Source organism: Pectinophora gossypiella, chromosome 24 (genome assembly GCF_024362695.1).
Source record: "Pectinophora gossypiella chromosome 24, ilPecGoss1.1, whole genome shotgun sequence".
Classification (NCBI taxonomy): domain Eukaryota; kingdom Metazoa; phylum Arthropoda; class Insecta; order Lepidoptera; family Gelechiidae; genus Pectinophora; species Pectinophora gossypiella.
Window position 1 is genome coordinate 3,365,853 of NC_065427.1, and position 27,367 is coordinate 3,393,219.

The 27,367-nt window shown below is 37.9% G+C and overlaps 2 protein-coding genes across 7 annotated transcripts in view; one reads left to right on the top strand and one right to left on the bottom strand.

Moving 5' to 3' along the window:
- LOC126377809 (rho GTPase-activating protein 190) overlaps positions 1-2,843 on the top strand; it is a 42,832-nt gene extending 39,989 nt beyond the window's left edge. For all 4 annotated transcript variants that reach the window (XM_050025674.1, XM_050025673.1, XM_050025676.1 and 1 more), the window contains 2 exons: positions 201-408; positions 1,819-2,843. In XM_050025674.1, coding sequence (XP_049881631.1) covers positions 201-399 — 199 coding nt within the window. In that variant the 3' untranslated portion in view covers positions 400-408; positions 1,819-2,843. The remainder of the gene's footprint in view (positions 1-200; positions 409-1,818) is intronic.
- A 7,250-nt stretch (positions 2,844-10,093) lies between these two features.
- LOC126377855 (uncharacterized) overlaps positions 10,094-27,367 on the bottom strand; it is an 87,150-nt gene continuing 69,876 nt past the window's right edge. For all 3 annotated transcript variants that reach the window (XM_050025847.1, XM_050025846.1, XM_050025848.1), the window contains 2 exons: positions 14,105-15,307; positions 10,094-11,815 (listed from right to left, as the gene is read on the bottom strand). In XM_050025847.1, the coding sequence (XP_049881804.1) occupies positions 11,651-11,815; positions 14,105-15,307 (1,368 nt within the window). In that variant the 3' untranslated portion in view covers positions 10,094-11,650. The remainder of the gene's footprint in view (positions 11,816-14,104; positions 15,308-27,367) is intronic.

Sequence of the window (27,367 nt, forward strand, 5' to 3'; positions counted from 1 at the left end):
GGATCTCGACTAAACACAATGTCAAATATATTGTGTCCCGTATCTCGGCAGATTAGAGGTATAAGAAAGTGAACAGGCATGTGGGCACGAGATAACCAACCAAGCCCTCAAAAATGTGGGAGGAAATGGGAACAAAAACATATTTTTCATGATGTCCCCACCAGGATTTTTAAAAATAAATATATAAATCTTGACCGCAGAGTTGCGGACAACTCGAAGCTCAACTCGATGGACAGCAAGAACCTTGCCATCTGCTGGTGGCCTACGCTGCTGCCGGTGCAGTTCTCCGACATGGGCCGCTTCGAGATGTGCCGCCCGTACCTCGAGGACATCGTGCAGACCATGATCGACCAACACCCCTTCCTGTTCCGCGGCCAAGAGGCCTTTGTCATGGTCTGAGATACGTGTGTGAGTATTGGAACGGTGTATTGTTATTCTTTGACAAATAAATATATTTATCAGTCTATAGCCCTCCCGAGGAGGTCCTGGGTTCGATTCCCGGTGGGGACATATCACAAAAATTACTTTGTGGTCCCCGGTTTGGTTAGGACATTACTGACTGATCACCAGATTGTCCAAAAGTAAGATGATCCGTGCTTCGGAAGGCACGTTAAGGCGTTGCTGGTTACTACTTACTGATGTAAGTACGTAGTCGTTACATGAGTCATGTCAGGGGCTTTGGCGGCTCAATAGTAATCCTGACACCAGGGTTCATGAGGTTGGTAATCCACCTCACAACCCACACGACAGAAGAGAAGAGTCTATAGTCGTCCGTACACCAAAATTCGTCACAATTGGCTACTTGACAGTTGGGGCTTAAAGGAGTCGCCATACTGTGAATGTGGTCACCCGGATCAAACCATATCTCACATAGTGAACGAGTGCCCTCTGAACTGGTTCCCAGGTGGCATAGCCGAGTTGCACTGTGTGACGGATGCGGCAGAGACTTGGTTAGGGGAGCTTCAGCTAGACAGATATATGATCCACGCAGGATATTTTATTTTTGTCTGCCATACACAATAATAACTTGACAGTTTTCTGATAAGTATTTTAAAAATTACAGACGCTTATTTTATACCACTTAAAATATTTTATTTTCTCGAAAAAAGCCTTATATACTAATAAAAAAAAACATATTTTTCTTCAATTATTTTAAATTGCACGCGAAAATGACTGGTCACGTGATATTTCGGCCAGTGACGTCACATATCAACAAACAAGATAACTGTCAAACAGTATAACTTGAAACCTGACAGATAGCTTTTGTTAATTTTGTGAAATGTGCCGTCACACGGAGAAATAGGCAGTTTTTATAACTCACTTGTATTATAATGATTATTGAGAATCGAATATTGAATTTGTCGTCTGTTTATATAAACATAAACAGCTTATATACGTCCCACTGCTGGGCACAGGCCTCCCCTCAATCAACCGGAGGGGGTATGAAGCATTCTCCACCACGCTGCTCTAATGCGGGTTGGTGGAGGTGGTGAAGGTACGGCTAATACCCGGGACCAACAGCTTAACGTGCCTTCCGAAGCACGGAATCGTCTTACTTTTTCGGACAATTAGGTGATTCGAGCCTGAATCGTCCTTACCAAACAAAGGACAGTCTCACAAAGTGATTTCGACAATGTCCCCATCGGGAATCGAACCCGGACCTCCAGATCGTGAGCCTAACGCTCTAACCACTAGCCCACGGAGGCTGTTCCGTCTGTTTATAAGTTTTCTATTTATGTGTGTGATTTGATATACATTGGGTAGTCCTTCTGTGATCAGGCGAACCATTTTTATGATTTTTATTCTCCCTCGTTCCAGGAACCCACAATGCAAGTAGCATTTGTGATGGACGACGTGTGACGTCATTGTGACGTCACGCTTGCAATGTGCGCGTCAACGGACCGCATCCAGTGAGGTTATACGTACGATAGACATAGCGTAAGTCCTGCTAATATTATACCCAGCCCTATGGCTACGTGGCTGTCCGGCGAAATTAAAACCATATACGGTCACTGTAAAAGCAATGACGTAAAGTGTCTTTACATTTTGGTCGCGTTAAGTCAAGCTATTGTTGTTCTAATGTAGGTTTTAATGAAGTTGTCTGTCGGTATTTCAGTAATGTTAGATTCGGTTTATTTTTTCAAGCGTTTCATATCATGTGCTTAGGGTATACCGCGGTGATGGTACGCTTGCGTTGTCATATTTACGCTATTAATCACTGAAATAGTGATGGGCAAACGACGGATTTTTATACAACACGCATCGGTATCGATTTTGTTTTCATTCGGAATAAAAATCAGTATTTTAAAATTAGGTGTTACTCAAATTATATCGCATTTGTAGGGTAAGGTTGAAATTCGTGCACAAAACTATTTAAAGGGAAAACAAGTTTTTTAAAACGTAAGTATTATTGGTATATTTAAACATTATATTTATATTAACTAAATAATGGCCCCGATTCCTGCAGACACCTACTAATTTTATTTTTTATATCCGTCATTTTCTTTTCCGTCGAAAATTAAAGGGACGGATGATTACCGGCGAGATGAATAAAATAGGCATCCCGCCGGTATGTAATTCGTTTGACGTGCTGTCTACTTAACTCTGTCGGGTTATTGGCCGATGTAAAATTTTTAGACGGTTGTTTTAGATTTCTGCTTAAAATTGACGTGTGTTGCATAAATTTTATGCCTGTCGATTACCCGTCCGTTTCTTTTTCAACGGATAAGAAAATTACAGGTATAACTTAAAATAAAATTAGATGGCGTCTGCAGGAATTAGCACCAATGGCAACACGTAATGAGCACATTCCGTTCAGAAATTTAAATTATAAAGTAAAGAGACTTTCCAGGCTACGTTCCCAAAAAAAAAAAAAAAAAATATAGATGGCGCTGTACAACTTTAGCCGCCTAATTTCACGGATAACAGAAAAAAAAAAACATTTTTTATCTTCGTTTTTAAGTATAAATGATGACCCCTGTTATTACACCCAGGCACAACACATCTTCCACACATTATTATTTTGATCAAGAAGGTAGCAACATAATTCTACACATACCTAATCTAAATAGCTATATGGGTAGCAACGTAATTCTACACGTACCTAATCTAAATAGCTATATGGGTAGCAACGTAATTCTACACGTACCTAATCTAAATAGCTATATGGGTAGCAACATAATTCTACACGTACCTAATCTAAATAGCTATATGGGTAGCAACATAATTCTACACGTACCTAATCTAAATAGCTATATGGGTAGCAACATAATTCTACACGTACCTAAGCTAAACATCAAGCAACAATTATTTTTATATGTGCCTCTGCCATTATATACCCCAGCAATGAGAAAATAGGTAATTATCACGTGAAATCTGTACAGCGCCATCTAATTTTTTTTTAGGGAACGTAGCCTGAAATGTCCCTTATTTAAAAGTAATATAGTGATACTTGCGTAATCATTATTTTAATGTGGTATAAGTCGGTGTCAAGCTTAAGTGAATTTGTTTAACGTATTGCCATACTTGTGAATATATTTTAATACCTATATTTTGTATTTGTTTAATTATTTAATTGTTCCATTGAACTAACCAAAAAGGTTTTGGTACATTAGGAGATAATTAACTCAAATCACCCGAGTCTTTAAGTGAAACAAATTAACTATTGTCCGTAAGTTGTGAGGTTAGCTTGAATGGTAGAAAAATGAGAAAACGTGACTGGTTTTTCGGTAGCTAAACAAATGATAAAACACTAAATCCTACCATAGTCTCTAATATATTTTTTATGGCAACATTATGATACTTCTAAATATTTAAACTCATTTAGGACGTCTGTCTGTTGTGGGTTAGGTTAGAAGCTAGAGATTGTTTGCTAAAGTCTTTACGTAACATAAGCTCACGGCTACACCCCAATTGGGATAGTCAGAGGAACTTTGCAATGTGATATATTGCTCATGACTGAGTACAGTCATGAGCAATATAATGTACTTTAGGACTCTGTCGCACTAACATATTTGACATTTAGTGAGACTTACAGTTCAATTTGTCAAAAAAGTTAATGTGACATGGTACCAAAGTGTATACATATTAATGCTCATGACCGTACCCACACCTCACCGGGCTTTCTGTAAGACCAACTTGCTAGCAAGCCAAAGTTCCCAAGCGTCCTTCTTCTTCTTCTATCGTGTGGGTTGTGAGGTGGATTATCGGCGTCCTAAATGTCTGTAACGTTTCATGCGTCCAAAATGTCTCTAACTTGCTTTGAAAAAGCTCTCTTTACCAGCCAAGTTTCCTCACAACTTAAAGACTACAACAAATATAGTGGATATTAATAAAAGTATGTTATATCGGTGTCTGTTTAGATAACATGCTAGCTAGATAGTCGTGTCACGTAAAATATTAATCATACACGTTTATTCCTATGAGACTTGCCGTTCTTTTCAGCCTTAATATTTTAGCTTCTTATCTTTAGTATGGAAATGGTTTGAAGACGTGATTAGAATATGACTTGTACGAATTAAATAAACAGCTCATTGATATGCGATCTCTGATGCGAGGTGTATATTTAATTTGTACGGGTTATATTTGCATAGCTATTTATTTATAATAAATTTTGTAATTGGTGTCTTTTTATTCTAAACTATTGAGGGTTTGGGCTCGATAAATCTATATTGTATCAAAATAGGAAGTTCGGAGTAATAAGCTCACGACTATATCCCAATTGGTATAGTCAGAGGTATATCCAAGATGAACTAAGTACCCACGCTTCACCGAGCATTCTCCGAGTTCGCAGACGCTTCTGTAACAAAACGGACCTATCAAATCTTCAAGTTAGGTAAACGGACCCCGTGAAAAACGGGATAACGCTAGGGAGATAATGGTGAATGGAAAGTTCTCAAATTCGAATTGTCATTATACATAGGAGTGAGGGAGACAGACTAGTGTCATCTTATTATATCATATACGTAATCAGCCTATATGCGTCCATATGTTATTCTCACACTTCCCCTTATTGGTAATAACATCCTCCAGAGCTGTTTCACATATTCACCCGAATTAATTTAGACAACATATATGAGATAGCACTAATATTTTATCTCTTTCAGTGTTATGATAATTAACCAAAATATTTGGAATTTATTTATATTTTTTTAAGATACTCGGGCCCAAGGAATGGGCAGTTGTGAAGTGTCAGTTGGGATGTGGATCAATAAGAAAAATCTCAGATTTGCCTTTATATTAACAGTAGCTAAACTATTGTTGTGGTTTGGGAAAACTTATTAAGGCAGCAAAATGTTCGAGACTGATTTCTTTGCAATTTTTAAATTGCGATTTTGGTAGACCGACTTTTAAATATGAATTGACGGTTATAAAAGTAGCTCTATTTCTTTTTGGTATTATTAGAGCTGTCAAAGATGTAAAAAATAGAGAACGCGACACGAAAGAAGTCTACTAAATGACAAGTCATTATAATATGCTAGTTTTCAACTATTCAAATCAGTTACTTTTTACTCAACGTTATAACACGAATTTACTACGGGATTTGTATGAAAAAGCATCCTGTCACGTCATAGAAAGACGGATATCGGAGTCATCATCATCATCATCAATTTAAGAGCCACGCTCTTGTCGGTGTAGCATTTTCCGAATACTCTCCATGCTACTTTTTAGGGAAAAATAGGGCAGTGGTTTCCCTCTTGCCTTCCGCCCCGCAGTACTCTGTCTAACGCGAGTGGGATGGCGCCCAGAGTAGTCTATTACAAAGCCATACTAGGACTCCTGTCCTCTGCCTCTGAATAGTACTGACAGTTACTGCTGCCCTCTGTCAGGTTCCAGGTTACAGTCCCTGTGACATGCCCCTTCCGTCCTGCATTGCCGTACCGATGGCTCCCATCTCCGCCTCTGCAGCCGTTGAGGTCTTCACCCTTATCCCTGGGCAAGGGTTCTACGTTATACCCCGTAGGTCTGGGTCCCTATTCGAACTCAGCCACCATCTCACTCCGGCCTACTGAAGTAAGAGGCGCCCACCCCCGCGGCAAGGACGCGCCGAACAGGAATTGCCCCAGTGGAGGGCAGAGAAGATGACTCTGTTCCCCCTGGGGCCGGGTTAATGGTCTTGTATGGAACCAAGACCAAGGGATATCGGAGTAGAATTCGTAAATAAGTTAAATAAAAAAAAGGAAATGTTTTTCGTCAGTTTTAGAGCTGCCTTTGTTTAGTAATAAGAATTTCATAATTTATCTTTGACTTTCGCGGGACTTCTTTCGTAGCGCGGTCAAGGAGTCTGCCATAACCGGTTGCAATGACTTAATTTTATTTTATTCTATGGATTTTTCTGCAAATTATTCTAATGCAGCCAATTTATGCAGCTTTTACTTTTTCTTAAGCTTTTTTATTTCAATAATTTAAACTTTAAAAAGGTTATTCTCACTTTGTTTAACAAGTTTCGAATGAACAACATAGGAACTAATAAATAATGATCAATCCCTAATACAGAAGAAGGATCAAATTTTACCAGTTTTAAATTTATTTATTACATAAGTATAAGACTTTTTTATCGTCAAAATATTTTATTGAATAACTATAGGTAATTACTAGTATACGATCTTACTGTTTAATAACATCCGCTATAGTCTATCACTCTAAAGGTGTTTTAACATTAAATTGCGATTATGGAAGTCTTTATACCTTATATGTATACTATTTTTTTCTCGTAATTAATCGAGACAAAGAGGAAGTGAGAATAACCCATTTTTAAATAGGGATGAATGGCCTATTTTGTACATTTAAGTGTTTATATATATAGACTGACGTAGTGCGTATATTTCAAGTGAATTTCATTTAGTCGTTAAACGTTATAAAGATCTTTTACCCTTCATTCCAATGCCAATAGAAGTAGGTGTGCGAATATTATCATTTGTAAAATGACAGCTTAATTTCTTAATTTACGGATTCGGTACAACGGGATTTGATCCACATAAACTTGGATGTGAGTGAGAGTTCTCATAAGTTTTGCAAGTGCAATACTCCCAAGCTTTTATAAAAAAAAAAAACTTCAATACGCGTTGTATGCGGTGTTAAAATTTCTGTTGTCGTAAGACTTAAGACAAAAATCAATGTAACTAATTCTTAAGTATATTTAATATATTAGATGTCTCCATTAAGCCTAGATAAGGTGTATTTACGTAAGTTTTTATCGATATAATAACGTCATTATATCATCTGTCTCTTTCGCACACTCGTCGACGTCGCTTGTAAGGCGTGTGTGAGAACGAGACAACAATATCATGTCCATTAGGGGAATGACGTGATGGAGTTTTTTATATTTTACTAAACGAATCGAAAAAGACATAGCCTACCTGTGTTTTAATTTTATTTTTCTATAAATTTTCGCTTTTCTTAGATCTCAACGAGTGGAAACTTATTGGTTGGAAATTCCTTCCCCTAATGATTTTTAAAATGCAATTTCTATATAAATATTCGATGTAAATATTGTACATTTATTCATTTATTTTTTTGCGTAATTTATTTATTGAGATATTTTTTATGAAAGAGTTTTAAAGCCATATTCTTTGTTACTCGATTACAATTATTTGAGGAGTGTTTTTTATTTCTTTTTTATTTTTATTTTCACACACATTTTCTACTTTTTTATGCTACGTGCCATTTTGTTTTTATTTTGGAAACGTGTGGTGATTTTGGTGATTCCTAATAAATTGTATGGAATATTTTGTCCAAATTTTTTCGTGTAGGTTCTCGAATGTTCTAAGTAGAAATCAATGTACGCTTGACCGATTGAAACGTCACTGTCTGCACGCGGTTTTGGTCCTAATGTCGTTTAGTGTTGGTGTTGTGTTTTGGTAAATTTGCTTGCAGCTAACCACCAAATTAATGCCAGCGTTAAAGTAAATAATTATTTATTGTTATAATTTATAATTTAATATGCTTCGGATGGCATTCATTACTTGACAGGACAAATGGGGAGCGCTGAAGGCTCTGGTGTATGACGTCATCTAAAACAAGTGTTATGTAAATATTTGGTGGTGTAACCTGCTTAGGATGTTCGCTAGTTAGTAATTTAGGACTGAGTACGTATGCCTTCAGTGTTTGATATTGCATATGGGGAGACTGTTTCCGTATTAATACTTGGCCAAAACGGGTAGCTGGTACTATTGTGGCGGACCAAACTAGTTGACCAGATAGTTCCGCCCACATGCAACAGATGGCGCCACATTCAATAATGCTGCCCTGAAACGCGATATCGTAGTTTACACAGCGAGACGCATATATATAACCTCAAGCATGACTCAAACGGATCGTCGATCTCTAGTCACACTTATCAATTTGTGACGGGATACTATGCTCTGTTCGGTACCCTAAAAACATCCTTTGGCGCCAGCACACCCCCATCGCCAAACTATGTTGTAAAAAATTTGGAAAAATAAAAAAATTGGAAAAATAAAGGATTACGTACCAATATTTCTACGCTGGCTGCGTCTATGCTGTTCTAGGAGCAAATACAAGACATAGAACACGTTGAGCTGTTTGTCTTCCCAGGCCTGTCGTAAAATCCGACATAGGGATTGTGTCCTCTAACATGATGGACTAATGTTATGGGCGATAGGCTGATCCCTTATCACCATAAGGTTCATCATATCCAGCTTTACTTCGTATCAACAGTGGTTGCATGTTGTCTTTGATTACTTGTGAGTTACCACTATTTGTTCAGTTAAGCGTACTGAGAACGTAAAATATAGTTCGGCTGATCAATATTAATCATCGGATATGATCTTTGGAATGTTTGAGTAAGTAAAATTAAAAAAACATTTAAATTGAATTTGAGTAAGTTGTTTAAGCTTTTGCGAAGTATAAGCTAATCGTTTTAAAGGCCAGTTTTAATGAAATATACTAAGTGTTGTGGTAGGCATCGTGGCTGTTGTGATATTCGGGGTTTGGAATTTCGGAGATTTTCGAAATTTTTGGAATTAACGGAAATTTTCGAAATTATGGGTTTTTTTGGAATTATCGGAAATTTTCGAAAGTATCGAAAGTTTTCGAAATTATCGGAAGTTTTCGAAATTATCGGATGTTTTCGAAGTTTTAGGAGCGACAGACAGTGACGGTTCAGTCGGCAACATTTGCTATGTGCGTTTCAATTACTGTAAAACACAGTTCAAAGGAATGTGTCATATTTTATAATAAATAACCATCTATGTAATGATTTGGGCTTTTATTTTAGTACCCGACTTTTTTGTTGAAATTTTTAAAAATGGTATTCTATTTTGGGATACACTTATCTATCTTTTCTTTCCAATCGACGTTCCCCAAACACACGATAGATGGCGTTGTTCACTTTTAACGTGATAATTACCTATTTTCTCGTTGCTGGGGTACATAATTATTCAAAAATGTAATGAAATGACAGAAGCATGTAATTGTTGTTTGATATTTGGATCACATTATGTATAGACGAATGTTACTACCTATACTGCTTCTCTTTATTTTGATCAGAATAATAATGGCTGGAAGTTGTAATTGTACCTTGCTATAATAAAAAGGGTCATCATTTATACCCAAAAACAAAGATAAAAGATGCATATGTCAGTTATCCGTGAAATTAGAAGTTTAAACGAAGAAAAAACTTAACAACGCCATTTATCGCGTTTTTGGGGAACGCCGATTGGAAAGTGAGTACGTTGGAACGATAGTACTAAATATTTTTATTTTTTCTTGCGTTTGACCACAATCTCACCTGATGGTATGTGAAGATGTAGCCTAAGGTACACGCTTATCTAGTAAATTGTTTTTGTTGTAACTTTTTTGTCTTTTTATTGGTGAAATCGGTCATCGACCTCCAACCATATCTACACAATAGTAGATCTTCTATCGTGTGGGTTGTGAGGTGGAGTACTAACCTCGTCAACGCTGGTGTCAGGGTTACTATTGAGCCGCCAAAGGCACCTGACATGGTTATACAATAGTAGATTGTGTATGTATATCTACGATTGTCAGTGAGCTAAACTCAACTTAAAAATATCTTTATTCAGTTGTCAGTTTTTTAGTTTAATTTGTAGGAGAAAATAAAATGTGGATGAAATAAATAATAAACTTTAATCCATTCAACAGACAGTAATATTTTATTCGACAGGCATATTACTTAAGTAAGGATCACAGATTATCGATCTTGTAAGTATTTACATTATATTATAACATGCACGGTTACGGAGTGTGAAGTTTATCAAGTAAAATAGCGCTGTCTCACACTTCCGCTTAGCGCGAAGAAGATAGCGCTAGTTTTAAAACTCAAAACTCTAAGTTTGTCCCGATAGATGCCCCGATTCCTACAGAGACCTCCTAATTTGATTTTAAGTTATACCCCTCTTTTTCTTATCCGCCGAAAAGGAAAGGGACGGATGTTTGACAACTTAATTTTGAAGTGAATGAATGAATAACTCGGGCGAATCAAATAGGGATCTCTGGTTTGCAACCCGTTTGATACACGTCAAATGTCAATTTAATTCTGTTTGGTAATTGGCCAATGAAAAATTTCGAGAGGTTGTTTAAATTTCTGCCTAAAGTTGGCGTGTGTTTTGCATGTCGATTAGTCGTCGATTCTTTTTGGCGGATAAAAAATGCAGATAGGTATAACTTGATGGTAACCTATCCTTAGTAATATAGCAATACTTTGTTGTTTTATTTGCTGAGCTGTGGTAGCAAAGTTGGCAGAACGCTTGCCTCTCACTTTAAGGTCGCAGGTTCGAATTTAGCACAGGCCTAAACCAATCATTGTCGAATTTGTTTTCGAATTCATGTTTGGATCATCAATTATTAACAGCGGTGAGGAAAACATCGTGAGGAAACCCACATTCCCGAGAAATGCATTTTCGAAGGTATGTGACTTAACCTGTATTGGGCTGGTTTTCCCTTCGCGGTTGGAAGGTCAAATAGGCAGTCGTTTCTGTAAAAATCTCGACCTGTCAAATCTTCAGGTTAGGTAAGCGGACCCTGTGAGAAACGGGATAATGCTAAGGAGATGATTGCTGTTTTATTTGTATCTTGTCCCATTTTTTATTTATTGGAGATGCCTACAATGGCTAGTCAAATCAGTAATTTACTAAACGTCAAAACACGTGATGACTATGGAATTTGTACGAAAAAGCAACTTGCGAAGTCAGAAAAACGTGACAAATATCGCATTTATTATTACACTTTATTAGAATTCATAAAGTTAAACAGAAAAATTGAAACGTTTTTGTCACCTTTAGGTCTTTATTTAGTTCCAGGTCTTCCACTGAGGACGGAACTTACAGGTTTGAGTTAATATCTTAGAATACGGGTGTAGGCATTGAAGTTTGATTTTACAAGTTTTATAAAGACTAAAGTTCGTGAGAACTTTTTAACATAAGCTCAAGACTCGATCCCTATGGGATAATCAGAGGCATTCATCGCAAGGTGAACTAAGTACCCACACCTCATCGAGCTTACTGTATGACCAACGTGATAGGTAGTGAGTCGTATCGTTGTCTATAATGGGCCAACTATGTTAGTGAAAACTGCACTTAAGATAAACTACTCATTGGTGCAAGTTCGGTACAATTGTATGAGAACTTTACGCTTGATATTTATGTTTAAACTCCAGTTATCCACCTCTTCAGACACAGCCAGCGCCCCAGCAGCCACACCAGGGTATGGATCCGGTGTCCGGCGGCGCCACGGACAACTTCCTAGACTTATGCGTACACGCCGACGCCAGAGAGTTGACTGAGGAACACATGCTGTTGGTGCGTTCATGCTCCGAGTGGGATGTCGTCATTTCCTGGAAATACAGGTTAAAATAGGTATTAGGTAACGGCCTCTGTGGTCCAGTGGTTGAGCGTTGGACTCACGATCCGGAGGCCCCGGGTTCGAATCCCGGTGGGGACACATCACAAAAATCACTTTGTGATCCCTAGTTTGGATAGCACATCACAAGCTGATCACCTGATTGTCCGAAAGTAAGATGATCCGTGCTTCGGAAGGCACGTTAAGCCGTTGGTCCAGGTTACTATCTACTGATGTAAATGAGTAATCGTTACATGAGCCATGTCAGAGGCCTTTGACGGTTCAATCATAACCCTGACACCAGGATTGATGAGGTTGGTATTCCACCTCACAACCCACACGATAGAAGAAAAATTAGGTATAAGATACACGAGACATGTCTTGGAGTTGGGAGATATAGCATTCTTATTTAACTTATTTGAAAACAAGATATACCTAGAACACACCCCGGACACTTCATACAAAATTCCTCACTTTACACAGACACTACACATCGACGTTAGCGTATACGCGCAACTGCGTGTGACGTCTGACGCCCTACGATTGAAGACTAAAGTAAACCCGAGGGGGTGAGGTAAATCCAGCTCAGCTGCTGGTGGGGAGCGGATCGGTGCCGTTCTGTAGGTACGTAGTATTATTCCTCATTCTATGCCTAGATTAAACTCACGTTCATCATTGGAAATTACCCCTTAATACCACGGTCACTAAAGAATTGACATTAGTGCATCGCTAACCGCGGAAGCCAGAGAATAAAAAATGACGCACTATGATAAAAGGTAGAGTGACAGCAGGATAGAGGTAAGATATAGTACCCAGTACGGTCACGAGCATTAATATGTATACACTTTGGTACCATCTCACATTAACTTTTTTGACAAATCGAACTGTAAGTCTCACTAAATGTCAAATATGTTAGTGCGACAGAGTCCTAAAGTGGGTACATTATATTGCTCATGACTGTACAGCGATATAAATGTAGCTCTTAGCGCGAAAGAGACAAGAGATAATATGTCTCTTTCGTACCAACGGTATACAGCTTAGTATGTAAGAGTATTAAATTCATCTTTTTTGGGGTTATGTATACGTTTTTACAATAAAATACCAGATAATATTTTAAATTTGTCAGAGAACAAATTTAAAGCTCACGTGAAGCTTACTTTATGTAAAAAAGCCTATTATAAGATTAATGATTACCTAAATGATAAAAATGTCTGGTATTGAATGTGTTCCTCTAGTTATTAAATAACTTGTAATGTACCCTCATTGATTTTAAAGATGTGTTGCTGTTGCAGTTTCTTGTCATTTCTTCTCCTCAGCCATAACACCTTGCGAAATGACGTAAATTCAAAAATGTTACATTGACCTTCAACAAGTTTATCCATGATAATTACGTTGAATAAATGATTCTGATTCTGATAGAGACGAGAGATATAGAAGATATAATCATTTTTTTTTCAAGAATCATTAGATCAAGTGCAAACTTTTTTTTTATCATGCCACGTTACAAGGGCTATAGCAGTTATAGATTTACAGAAGACAACTTGCGGCCAATCTTGGCATTGGGGCCCTAAATGTGGTGAATCACGTAGAAATAGATTGTAATAACGCAGCAGTTTAAGGCGGATGAGACGTTCGTTATGTAAAAATGGCGATTCAAAGAGTTATTATATTACTTAATAAAGATATTTTTGAATTTGAATTTGGAACTCTAAACAGCCTTCCCTACGTCCATGACTTCCAAACCGAATCTTTTACGTTGGTTTTCCATCCGAAAACAAACCAGACTTATCCCGAAAAAATATATACACGGTGTTAGTGACATCGTAACGAAAACTTTGAGGAATGATTCAGACCATAATTCTGAGTTGATATGAAGTGGAATTTTCCGTCGCAAAAGTATGGAACGGAAAGTAATTAAAAAAGAAAACAAATTTTCCGACAGGAAGTTCCGTCATGGTCTGAATCATCCCTCTCAGTATTCGTTACGGTGTCACTAACACCCGTACCTACTTGTGTGGCTACTGTATGTACTTATACGGGGTGTAAGTGACATCGTAATGAATACTGAGGGGGATGATTCAGCTGATTATTCTGTTAATATCAAGTGGAATTTTCCATCGCAAAAGTATAGAATTGTAAATAATTTTAATAAAACTAAAAAAAAATCTACTTGATATTAACTCCGAATCGTGGTCTGAATCAACCCCCTGAGTATTCGTTACGATGTCACCAACACCCTGTATATATATGTTTAAAAAAAAACTATTGAATTAATTCAATTTACCTGATAGCTGTCCCGCTTGTACCGCGGGCCCGAACTAGAAGACGACATGGTATTCCTCGGTCTATGTCGCGTACAATGTTTGGGCTTCGTTATTTCATTGTGTACCTCCACCTCTATCAACCTTTCGTTATCACTCTCAAGCTGCACCGGGGCCCCATTCTTTGCTGTCCCATTCTTAGTCTCCTTCTTCTTCTCCCTTCTTTTCCTCTCTCTCTTCTTAAAGGTAAGAGAGAATCTCTTCCGCTTTTTCGCTTTAGGAGAATCAGGTCTTTGCGGCACAGTAGACTTCTCCCGCTCCGATCTACTCGTGTCATCATCAGGTGGCGGTATTTGAGATTCCGAATCGGTTTTCAAAGTCATTTCAGTTCGTGTTGAAGAATCTGGTTCACCAGTTTTGTATGCTACCTCCTTCTCTAAGTTTGCTAGTTCCATTCTTCGCAGACGTTTGGGTAGTTTGTTGACAGTAGCGTAAATTGGCTCTTCGTTTTCCCCAACGGGTGCTGATCGAGATCGAAAGAAAAAGTCGAATTTCTTTGGCTTGACTGGAATTCTTCTCTCTACGAACACAACTGTACTTGCTACTTCAGTTGTCGTCGTCATTTCTTCAGACTTCGGGCTTGGAGTAGCAGCTATTGGCGTAGCTCGTGGATAGTCGTATGTCAGTTCTATATTCTTCTCCGTAACATAAGTATTCTGCTGTGGTTGTGTGTTACCATTTTGTGTTACCGTCTCTTTCCTCTGCTGATTTTGGTTCTGATTTTGATTCTGACAGCAGCATTTCTGCATTACCCTTTTGGTATTGCACATGAATACGGAATTCTGTTGTATGAACGTCGTTTGTATCGACGGTGAAGATTGGACATCTCCTAACAAATCTTCGACGTTGCCTCCTGTGTGGAACCGTGGGGGTTGGTATGGGGCTATGACGAACCCTGGAGGTGGGGGAGAGGCGACGTGATAAGGCGGTGACGCTACCGCTTGGAAGAACCTTGGAACATCAGCCGGGGCGTCGTGGACTAAAACGTCGACAACTCTTTCGTTTTCATTGTTTCCTGCCACATTTGGCAGGGCCGTATTTGGAGTCTGTACATTGTTCGGTGTGACTGACGTCATTTTAGCCGGCTGCGTGATCGTGGGCTGGGTTCGTATAGGTATTTGTTCCGCTTGGCATTCGTCGCATGTGCATGGGGACTCGACGGCGCTCTGGAACGATAAGTCATTAGTCAGTCATGCGTTTGTTTAGAATTAAATCTGCGGTTTGCAGTGCGGTTGCGCCTGGAATAGTTTCAGACTTGAGTCATGGATTTGTAGTATTGTTATTGTTTATAATGTTGTGAATAGTAGGTATGGAAGTCATGTGTTATTGGAGAAAAGTAGTCAGAATTAGAATATGCTTTTTGTTTTCTATGATCATATTATACTATTTGATGTTGAGCTTATGATCATTTGGGTAGGTTAAAATATCTAGACTATTTTGTGGCTCAGTCTACCCCAGTAATCATTAGGTGCTAGTCTACAACCTGCTTCCTTCAGGAAATTTCTAGTAAATAAAAATGACGGTTGATGCGAACAAGTGTGCCGTATCTAAAGTTTAGTCTTCTTATCGTGTGGATTTTATGGATGGAATACCAGCCTCATCAAATGGCCACGCTACTGCTACTCATTATTGAGCCGCCAAAGGCCCCTGACATAACTCATGTAACGACTACATACTTACATCAGTAAGTGGTAACCGGGACCAACGGCTTAACGTGCCTTCCGAAGCACCGATCATCTTACTTTTGGACAATCAGGTGATCAGCCTGTAATGTCCTAACCAAACTAGGGATCACAAAGTAGTTTTTGTGATATTTCCCCACCGGGATTCGAACCCAGGACCTCCGGATCGTGAGCCTAACGCTCAACCACTGGACCACGAAGGCCGTCGCAATGTTTAGTGATTCAAAAAGCGAAGTCTTACTATTCAGTAAGTCTATTGGGAAGGAAATTCCCAGTAGTTCAACTGGTAAGACTACTGGGAATAGGGGAAAAATCTTGTGATTTAAGCGAAAACATAAGTAACAGAATCGGTTGTCTATTTACTAGATGACTAGAAGGGTCTATCTTAAAAAGATCATCATCATCATTGTGGCCTATCCAGCTTTGGATGTAGGCCTACTCTTCTCCACTTCCGGCGGTCTTAAAAAAACACTTTAAATACATTATCCGAGATCATTTTTGTATTTCGTAACTTTCCTTAAAACTTCCACGGCTGAAGCGCGATGAACGCGTAGTAATGTCAAGTGCTTTATAAATACAGTTCCGAGAAGGAGGAACCATAATGGAGGCCCAGAACATGATTCATGTCAGTCTGTCACGTTAATGCTTTATGTACGGTCACGAGCATTAATATGTATATAGGTACTCTTTGGTACCATGTCACATCAACTTTTTTGACAAATTGAACTGTAAGTCTCACTGAATGTCAAATATGTTAGTGCGACAGAGTCCTCAAGTGGGTACATCATATTGCTCATGACTGTACATTAGCATCGATTATAGTGGAAACGCTAAGTTTTGGAATTCTGTACCCCGAAAACTATAAGTAATAGGTAATAGTAACATAATTATATACATCAATGGCTGAAATCACCTTTACTATAAACAGAATAAAACTAGAAATAAAGTACAGATTTAACTACTTATTACCTATATTGCTTCTCTTTATTTTGATTAGAATAATACTGGGTGGAAGTCGTATTGTGCCTGGGTGTAATAACAAGGGTCATTTCATCTTTTATAAGTACTTAAAAACAAAGATAAAATACGTCTGCTATCCATGAGATAAGAAGGTTAAACGAAGGCAACTTTGTACATCGCCATCTATATTTTTTTATGGGAACATACCCTGAAAAGTACCTCATTGAATAGTTAGCAGTACATCCATCGCTAGATGAACTGGCTCCTGGCACAGTGGCGGTTTTACAAATTTGCCGCCAGTAGGCTATTCAAATTTTGCCGCCCCTACTGACCTCTGAAATTCGATACTAATTATAGTCGAGTGCACAGCGCTACCAAAAACACGGCGCAAAGTTAGCAAAATATGTTCGGTTGTTGAAGCCCGTACGTACAGACGTAAGAATGTTCAGTATACTGTGCATTACTAAAATGTTATAACTCTTGTCACTTGTTTCTTTGTGTACCTATATAATTATCTATTATTTTACTTCTGTAAGACAAAAAAAAATTTGCCGCCCCCTAAAATCTGCCGCCCTAGGCTTCAGCCTACTCAACCTACTGGTAAATCCGCCACTGTCCTGGCAGGATCGTAGTACCTAAGTGTCGTAATCTCTGCCTAAGTATATGGAAAATACGCGTCATATGTTTCCATGACGTCACAAGTCACCAATGCAACATGTGGAGGTTCAAAATAATATTCGACGTCAATGTCGCTATAATATGCTTCATTTAGCAATAATTATTTTACGATAGCTGTCAGCGCGAACGAGTCTAGAACATTCCACGCGATATTGTTTCAAAAGATGATCTTTTTGTTTTTATTAATTTTTAAAATCAAATCTAGCTGAATTTCAACCACTTTGGGGCTAAATGACTAAGTTCTCTTAAAAATCCTTGCGTCCCATACTCGTTCATAACATAGTTTTATGTTTATTGCTTGAATTGTAAATGTCTTCCATAGTTCCACTTCACTCTCATTAAAGTCTTCATGCATGGTTGTCGGTTTAGAGTATTTTCGACCTAGCGTTTCCTTAAAACATCCTGGGTTTGATCTCGGTATGTACAGTCATGAGCAATATAATGTACCCACTTTAGGACTCTGTCGCACTAACATATTTGACATTTAGTGAGACTTACAGTTCAATTTGTCAAAAAAGTTAATGTGACATGGTACCAAAGTGTATAAATATTAATGCTCGTGACCGCACGGCTTTCCTCTTGCAACTCTACCACTTATACCGGCATCATAAGTCTTTTACACTTATATACTTTTTTAATTATCCGTCAGTGGAATTGTGTCCTTTCTACAATTAGACATATCACCCAGTGTTGTGGGTGATAGGCTGATCCCTTGTCATAATGAGGTTCATCATTATCCGTGGACCAGTGGTTGAGCGTTGGGCTCACGATCCGGAGGTCCTGGGTTTGATTCCCGGTGGGGACATATCACAAAAATTACTTTGTGGTCCCTAGTTTGGTTAGGACATTACAGGTTGATCACCTGATTGTCCGAAAGTAAGATGATCCGTGTTAAGCCGTTGGTCCCGGTTACTACTTACTGATGTAAGTATGTAGTCGTTACATGAGTCATGTCAGGGGCCTTTGGCGGCTCAATAGTAACCCTGGCACCAGGTAATCCACCTCACAACCCACACGAGAGAAGATTATTATCCATCTTAGGATTCCGTATCAACAGTGGCTGCAAGTTGTGTTTGATTACTTGTGGCTCTGCCCACCCCATTAGGGATTACAGGCGTGAGTTTATGTTGGACGTAATAAATTATTACTTGTGTATAATTTGCATCAAATGCACATAAAACAGAAATGCACAAAATAACAGATTTAGCAAATACCTATTATGAACACGATCACAAAAAAAATGTTATAGGTAGGTAAAACCGGAATTGTTTACAGTGTTGGTTTATGAAGAACGTCTAAAATCTAGATATATTTTTAATAAATAACAATAATAAGTACTACCTGTTACTAAGCTCACGGCTATATCCCAATCGGGGTAGTCAGAGTAACATTCCTCGCTAGATGAACTAAGTACCCACACCTCACCGAGCTTTCTGTTAGACCAACGTGGTAGGTGGTGACCCTGTTACTGTTGCATTAAAAAGACTGAATGACTAACAGCCTCCGTGGTGTAGTGGTTAGAGCGTTAGGCTCAAGATCTGGAGGTTCGGCTTCGATTCCCGATGGGGACATTGTCGAAATGACTTTGTGAGACTGTCCTTTGTTTGGTAAGGACTTTTCAGGCTTGAATCACCTGATTGTCCGAAAAAGTAAGATGATTCCGTGCTTCGGAAGGCACGTTAAGCCGTTGGTCCCGGCTATTAGCCGTAAAAACACCTCCACCAACCCGCAGTGGAGCAGCGTGGTGGAGTATGCTCCATACCCCCTCCGGTTGATTGAGGGGAGGCCTGTGCCCAGCAGTGGGACGTATATAGGCAGTTTATGTATTATGTATGTATTTTAAAAGAACCAGTTAAGTAAAGAAGTAGGTACTACTCAGAGGGATGGAATTTAAATAATTTTGAAGCAGATGTTATAATGCTTTACACAAAAACAATATGACACTAATAATATTGACTACCTATATCGCGTCGCGAAATCTGAAAACACGATGATATTTTTATAACATCAATTAAAATAACAAGGCAATGCACACTTCACTTTAAAAAAACCCAGCACAAAACAAAAGCAAATCACCTTCATATCTGACGCAATTCATCATCGATTCATCACCATTTCTTCTCTGTCAATCTATGTCAATTTCTGTCAAATTATGTCACGTAAAACTCCCGTATGTCACATCGCAGACGTCCGAAAGACTCCGCAACTATCCAACACTGGTTTATTTATAAAATTAGGTGTTACAATATTTTCTGCGGCAGACGTCACTAACCTTGTGTTCTTAGAACGAAACTATAATGTACAATAGTTCAATGTCCTTTGTTTTTTTTACACACAACACATATATATGTCGCGGCGTTTCCGCGAGATGTACATATTGTAATATAGCAATACTGATTAGTCTATGGTAAGTTGTCTCTGATATCGTTATCTAGTTGCTATGGTTACCTAACTGTTTTTCACAAGTTCAAACTTCCCACGTGAAGATATAATTTTGAGATGTGAAATTAATATGTGTTGAAAGAGGGAGTCCAGATATGTATTGAAAGCTAAGTACCTTAGAATAGTTTCTTAGTAGTTTATTACTCCATGGTTCTTATTGGTGCTATATCCCTAGATGTTACTTTGTCTAAGAGACATACACTGGAGGTAGATGTATGGATCTGTCGGTGCTTGTATGCAGGACTTATTTGCAATGCTTATTATAAATGTGGTTCACCCAATGTTCATCATTGGGTTTCCCCCGGGGAAGATGACTGTCTCAGGCTGTAACGTGGTATACAGCCAACTTGTATCTCACATGTGGTGTTGGTGTTATACAGGTGAGCCTTTGGATCTATTGTAAGTTGTTCAATATGGACTCCATTGCGGTTTCTGTTCGACCGGGTCATGGCATTGTCCGCCGATATTGATATATCAGGTGGAGTGGGTGTTGCCCGAGGCCAGTCTACATTGTGTTAGACATACCACGCTATGTGGTGACCACGAATTGCAAGATAGACAAAGTAACTTATAATTATTGTGTTTCTCAAGATAGACAGAGGTATTTGGTGATTCCATGCAGAAGGAATCATATTATAATTTATGTTAACAGGTAACGATATCAGACCGATAAGCGAAGCAGAATCTATGTTAACCTGGCTAAACTGGGAACAGATGAATGAAGATATCATAATCAACGTGAAAGTCTAGTAAGTGCATAATTGTTATCATAACTGTTCTGTCGTCGCGATTAAGCTGTTTACTAGCTTCTTAGGTCACTTTATAGGCGGCGATATTTGGTGGAGATGCTGGGATCGTTTATGTTTAGATATATTGGGTTGAATCCGAAATGAATATGATACAATTATGCACTGACATTACTGAAAACTTTAAATTTTTTATAAAATAATTGAAAGTTGTGACTCATAACGCCATCTGTTGCCAGGTCAAATAACTAAACACCTGAATAGTACGTGAACAACTATTTCTTAGCTAACTAGCTAATAAGGTCCGTCCCATGATATGCTTGATGTTAATATTGTTATTAGTATTTTTATACTATGTTTGGAATTAAGTCACACATATATATTTAATTCCAAATATTTGTCAGAAATCAAAATGTACTGGAATAAGCACGGTTTGCGTGAACGTGCGTATTACCAACATGGCGAATGTTCCGCTGAAAGTATGTACGACTATGAATATCTTTATCTCTGAAATAAGCTGGTATTATTAAGAGTAAATATTGTTATTAATTTTAAGCTAATTTAAGTTTAAGATTATTACGTGCTTGTAACGTAAGTAATATTTAAAAAGAAAATATCCATCAGACATTTTCTCGGCTGACCGCAGGTTTACCAACATAAGAGCAATGGCGGACATTTTTATTTTTGCCCTTTGTGGTTTCTATACGGAGGTGTTGGAAGTGAAAAATTCTATAAAATTTGTTAATAATTAGTGTCAACTTATTTAAAGTGATTAATTTTGTGTGTCATACACTGGTGAGTATTATTGTAAATCATTTTATTAGTTTTCGCTTGCTAATTTTGAGATTTTTTACTTTTCTTATATGATAACGAAGTCTTGATACTTACGAACAAAGCTAACTTCATTTGTTTTGAAAAACAATTGAAAGTTTAGGTCGATCTACGTGAAAAGAAATATCTTTTAGTTTGAAGATAATAGTGTAATTTCGATAAGTTGTGTATATTCAATAAGTATGTATTGAATTAGATTTCTAGTTGACTTGATTCCGTTCAGTGTAAACAAGTTATACAGAATCGACTGAAATAATTATGATTTTGTCGGGAATCTTTGTAAGAAAAACGGTCAGTCTACAATGTTTTACGTTATTATTAACAGGTGAACACCGCAGTTTATTGGAAACTTATAATAAGCGGTTATGAGTGGATAGTCGAATACTGATCCAGCTCGATTGCAGCTGTGGGTACGCGGCAAATATACCTACCTACCTACTGATTGTTACCAAAACGGATATAAGGTATGTGAAACATTGTTTCTAATATGGCAGAAACATCTCGAACGCACACGAAAAGTTAACTTTATGTATGTATCAGTGGGATAGTAATTTTATGACGCTATTCTACATATATTACGTGATGTATTACTAAGAGGGTAGGCAGAGTATGAAGTAAATGTTTTAAAGTGAAATACCTACCAAACTTTAGAATGTATGTAAATGTATGGATTAATTCATGTTAAGGGGAAGTTATTAGCAAAATACTTCTTATTAATACTTTAATCTTATCTACTGATAAGAGTACTTTATAGTTAAATACTATTGAATACTATAATTTGTTATTGATGTTTATGTGACAGTATAGATATTTAATTAAATAATTACCTTATAGGTTTTTCCTTTGTGTATGTGTTTGTACATTACATCAATGTATAATATGTTCTGTACATTGGTGCACTGTTGAACTTGTTTTCAGGAATTCATGTCTAACAATGGAAGAAATACTGATAAACAGGTTATCCAAATTTGTCCAAGAAATAAGGAACTTAACTGATCAAGGTCACTGCCTTTGTAAGATCTCAATAGATCAGCATAATCTAGAAAAGGCACAAATTATAAAAACTAAACTTACAGCCATATTGTCACGCTTTACATGTGAACTATATAACTATTTCAAAATATGCAATAACCCTGACCCTGATGAGATATCAGATTTCACTACTTATCAACTACAAGGAGAAGAAGTCTTGGCAGAGTTGGACGCCAAGCTGAAAATTCAAGCGGATCAACCTTCAACCTCGACAGAAGTTAATAAATCATCAAGTTATAGCAAGTTACCGGATTTGAAATTACCCGAATTCAGCGGAAATCTGCTCGAATGGCATTCATTTTGGGATCAGTTCACGTCTAATATAAGACGAAGAAATTTAAATGATGTGGACAAGCTGCTTTATCTCAAGAGCTCACTCAAGGGAGATGCGGCAAGACTTGTAGATGGATTTGATACAACAAACCGTAGTTATAAACTTGCAGTTGATACCTTAAAAGCAAGATATGGGAAAGACAGTGAGATCATATATGCTCACCATAAGGCACTTACCATGATTAAAAGAGCTGGAAATATACAAGAGAGTCGACAAACCTTAGACGAAGTCTCAAGGCACCTTAGAATACTTCAGTCTATGAAGGAAAATACTAATACCAATCAGATTCAATACCTTATTATGGAAAAATTTCCTACTGATATTATTTACGAAATCAAAATGAGATTGGATGCTGAGGCAACAAACTCGATAGAAGAGATATTAAAACAACTCTCCATAGTAATATCAGCGAAGGAAGAAGCGAACAGAGTTACTCAAGTGAATACTTCAAACGAGACATCACCATATACGGTGGAAACATTACATGTGAACGAGGCCAATAATCCAAGAACAAATTATAACTCTAATGGAACAAATCACTATAAGAGGCAATGGAACACTGCGAATCCTAGATCGTCTTCTTGGAATTCAAGACCAAGTAATAAACCAACTAAAAGGAAATTCGATTCTAATGGAGAAAGAAATAATAAATTTCATGGAGGCAAAAAGGAGAAATGGTCATGTGTATTTTGTGATGGAGATCACAAAGGTGAATGTAATAAAGTTACTGCAATTGATGAAAGGAAAGCAAAATTAAAAGCCAGAAATAGATGTTTTAGCTGTTTTAAAACTGGTCACTTAGTACGTGACTGCAATAAAAAGAAAAATTGCCAATATTGTGGACGGTTTGGTTTCCATAATAAAGCATTATGTCCGAAGAGACTTCAAAACAAAGTAAAAGAGAATACGAGCGTACTGCATATGAGAGATGGATCTACGGTATTGCAGACGGCGGTAGCTGCGGTTCAAGGTCGTGATATTCTTAAGACCTGTCGGATTTTGCTCGATTGTGGTAGCCAACGAAGTTACGTCACTCTAGGGATCGCTGAAGAGCTGAATCTTCAAGTTGTAGAGGAAAATAATTTGGCGATATTTACATTTGGATCACAGAAACCTCACGAACTGGAAAGCCCTCTAGTTAAATTGGCAATCGTTACACGAGACAAATCAATTAAAACCTTTTACGCCAATGTTGTACCTTCAATATCGCACGGAGTTTCACAGCCTGACAAGGAATTACTGGACTCGAGTACCCAAGAAAAATATCCACTCGCTGATGATGGTTCATTATCAGACCGCATCGACATTCTACTCGGAAATGACTACTATTTCACCATCATATCTACAAAGAAGATGTGCATCAAGGAAGGTTTGTACTTGGTTGATTCTGAATTTGGTTGGATTCTTTCTGGTAAAATACCGAACAAGTTAAGTGAACAACTGTCGGTACTGACATATTTCCAATCTTCGTGTGAAGTTAAACTGGATCCACCTGATCTACCGTTAGAAAGTGGAAACATAAAACTCTTATGGGATTTAGAGTCGATAGGGATTACCGATTCACCAAAGTCCACACTGGAAGAGGAAGCAGTTCATCATTTCAATAAAACTGCCCAGTTTGAAGATGGGAGATACCAAGTAAAATGGCCTTGGATGCACTACCCTCCCGAACTTCCATCGAATTATGGTCTCGCAATTGGTAGATTAAAAAGTTTATTGAAACGATCGGATACTGAGACCCTCGATACCTACTATGAGATCCTCAAGGAGCAGTTGGATGCCAAAGTTATAGAAGCTGTCGAACCTTTAGCTTCTAATAAAACAACTCATCCTGTACATTATTTACCACATCATATGGTACACCAAAACGGAAAACGAGGCCGCGTAGTCTACGACGCCTCCGCAAAAATTAATGGCGAAAAGAGCTTGAACGAGTGTTTGTACAGAGGACCATCAATGATAGGAGACCTCACTGGTTTGATCATTAGCTTCAGGTCAAACAAGGTGGCTATGTCGGCTGATGTTGAAAAGGCCTTTCTTCAAGTAGGCCTTCAAGCAGAAGATAGAGACGTAACCAGATTCCTGTGGATCAAAGACCCTAACAAAGAACTAACCGATGACAATATAATACAGTATAGATTTTGTAGAGTTCCGTTTGGAGTTATTTCAAGTCCATTTATACTAAATGCCACTATAAAACACCATTTGTCAAGCTCTGACAACGAGAACGTAAGAAATCTAGCAGATCACATATATGTGGATAATGTCATTACCGGAACAAATGATACAGAAAAGGCTTTGGAACTATATCGTGTCTCTAAGGAAACATTTCAACAGATTTCTATGAACTTGAGAGATTGGAGTTCTAATTCAAAAGATTTTATGCGACAAGTTCCAGATATTTCTTCAAATCAAATAGTTAAAATACTGGGTTTAAACTGGCACCTAGAAGATGATACACTTCACATCAAAACATGTGCAAAGGATAACACAAATACTAAGAGAGGTATCCTAAAAAGCGTTGCATCTGTATATGATCCATGTGGCTATGCCGTACCAACACTTCTATCAGCAAAATTACTTTTACAAGATTTATGGAAAATGAAAATAAAATGGGACTCACCATTACCCAAAGATATTGTTGATAAATGGGTTGACATCAAACAACATTTGAATGAAATTGAGGAAGTAAGTCTAGATAGATGTTACCTGAAAAATGCGCAGAGTAACGACTGTGAAATACATTGCTTTACGGACTCTTCAACCAGAGCTTATGCAGCAGTGGTTTATGTAGTTGGAGAAGATGAGAAGAGTTTTGTGATTGGCAAATCTCGTCTCGTACCAATCAAAGATCAAGAACATTTGAAAATACCACGTCTGGAGTTACTTGGAGCATTAATTGGAAGTCGTCTGATACGATATGTAACTAAATTCATTAATTTGAATGTAAGCAAGCAAGTGCTATGGACTGATAGTCAGATTGTCATTGATTGGTTCAATTCGAATAAGCTATTGACTCCATTTGTGTCAAGGAGGATCGAAGAGATAAAACGTAATAAAAACTTGATTGTCAGATACGTACCGTCAGAACTTAATCCAGCTGATGCAGCTACTAGACCAACGAATTCTATCGAAGACGGAAGAAAGTGGTTAACAGGACCAGACTTTCTACTTCAAGATCCGAATACTTGGCCTACACATACAAGGAGTGATACAATTTTTTTGATTGGGGAGGATCTGACGAGTACTGATGATGTACAAGATAAGATCCCTGAGTCAATGGTTGTAGAGAATGAAGATAACTCTCATGACGACCACCAGTTAATGGAACGAGGAATAGAAACTGACTCACATAATACACTGGAAGAAATTAGAAAAATACAGTCAGAATATTTTAAAGAGGAAGTGAACGGTAAAGAAACAAATCTCAGTCGTAACCTTGGATTGTTCAAGGATGTAGATGGTATCTTACGATGCAAGGGCAGGTTTAGGAATGCCAACTGGTCATTTGATAAGAGGTATCCTATGATAATACCTAAGGATTGTAACTTTACTAATAAAGTAATCAAAGACACACATGAAAGGAACTACCACGTTGGTGCTAGTCATACACTAAGTATAATTCGGCAAACCTACTGGATACCGCAAGGCAAGAGACAAGTTTTGAAGATCTTAAAGAAATGTCCACGTTGTTCGAAGCATGGCGGTGGACCCTTCAAACTACCACCCACACCTGCGTTGCCATATGAAAGGGTTAATTATAGCAAAGCCTTTACGTTTACTGGAGTAGATTATTTAGGACCTGTATTGGTCAAAACAGAGACAGGTACCAGCAAAAGATGGATATGTCTATTTACATGCCTTGCAGTTAGAGCTATACACTTAGAAGTTGTGCAAGATTTATCAGCTGAAGAAGGACTATCCGCTCTTAGGCGAATGTGTTCTACTAGAGGAGTACCAGAACTTATTACTTCCGACAATGCCTTACACTTCAAATTGATATCTGACATAGTGTCTAAACCATACTGTGTTCAAAATAAGATAAAATGGCGATTTATACCCGAACTTGCGCCTTGGTTTGGAGCTTTCTATGAACGACTAGTAGGACTAGTGAAACATTGTATGCGTAGAACACTACAAAAACACCTATTGAATGATAGTCAACTGTCAACGATAGTAAAAGAAATAGAAGCTGTATTAAACACGCGACCTTTAACCTCTGTTGATGCAGAACTAGAGTTTATTTTGAAACCATCTGATTTTCTTCAACCTGGCAGATGTCTCATAATGGAGACCGCGCAGAATGGACTACCAATACAAGGTACATCAACGAAGACCAACTTAATTCAAGGATGGAAGAAGGCTCGTACAATACTACAAGAGTTCGAAGAAATGTTTCAAAATCGCTACTTACCAAGTCTACGTGAGAGATATAATCACTCGCTTAAACAACCACGTGTGACTTCTAAGTTAAATCCGCAAGAAGGCCAGATAGTTCAAATCAAAGGAGATAAAAACCGT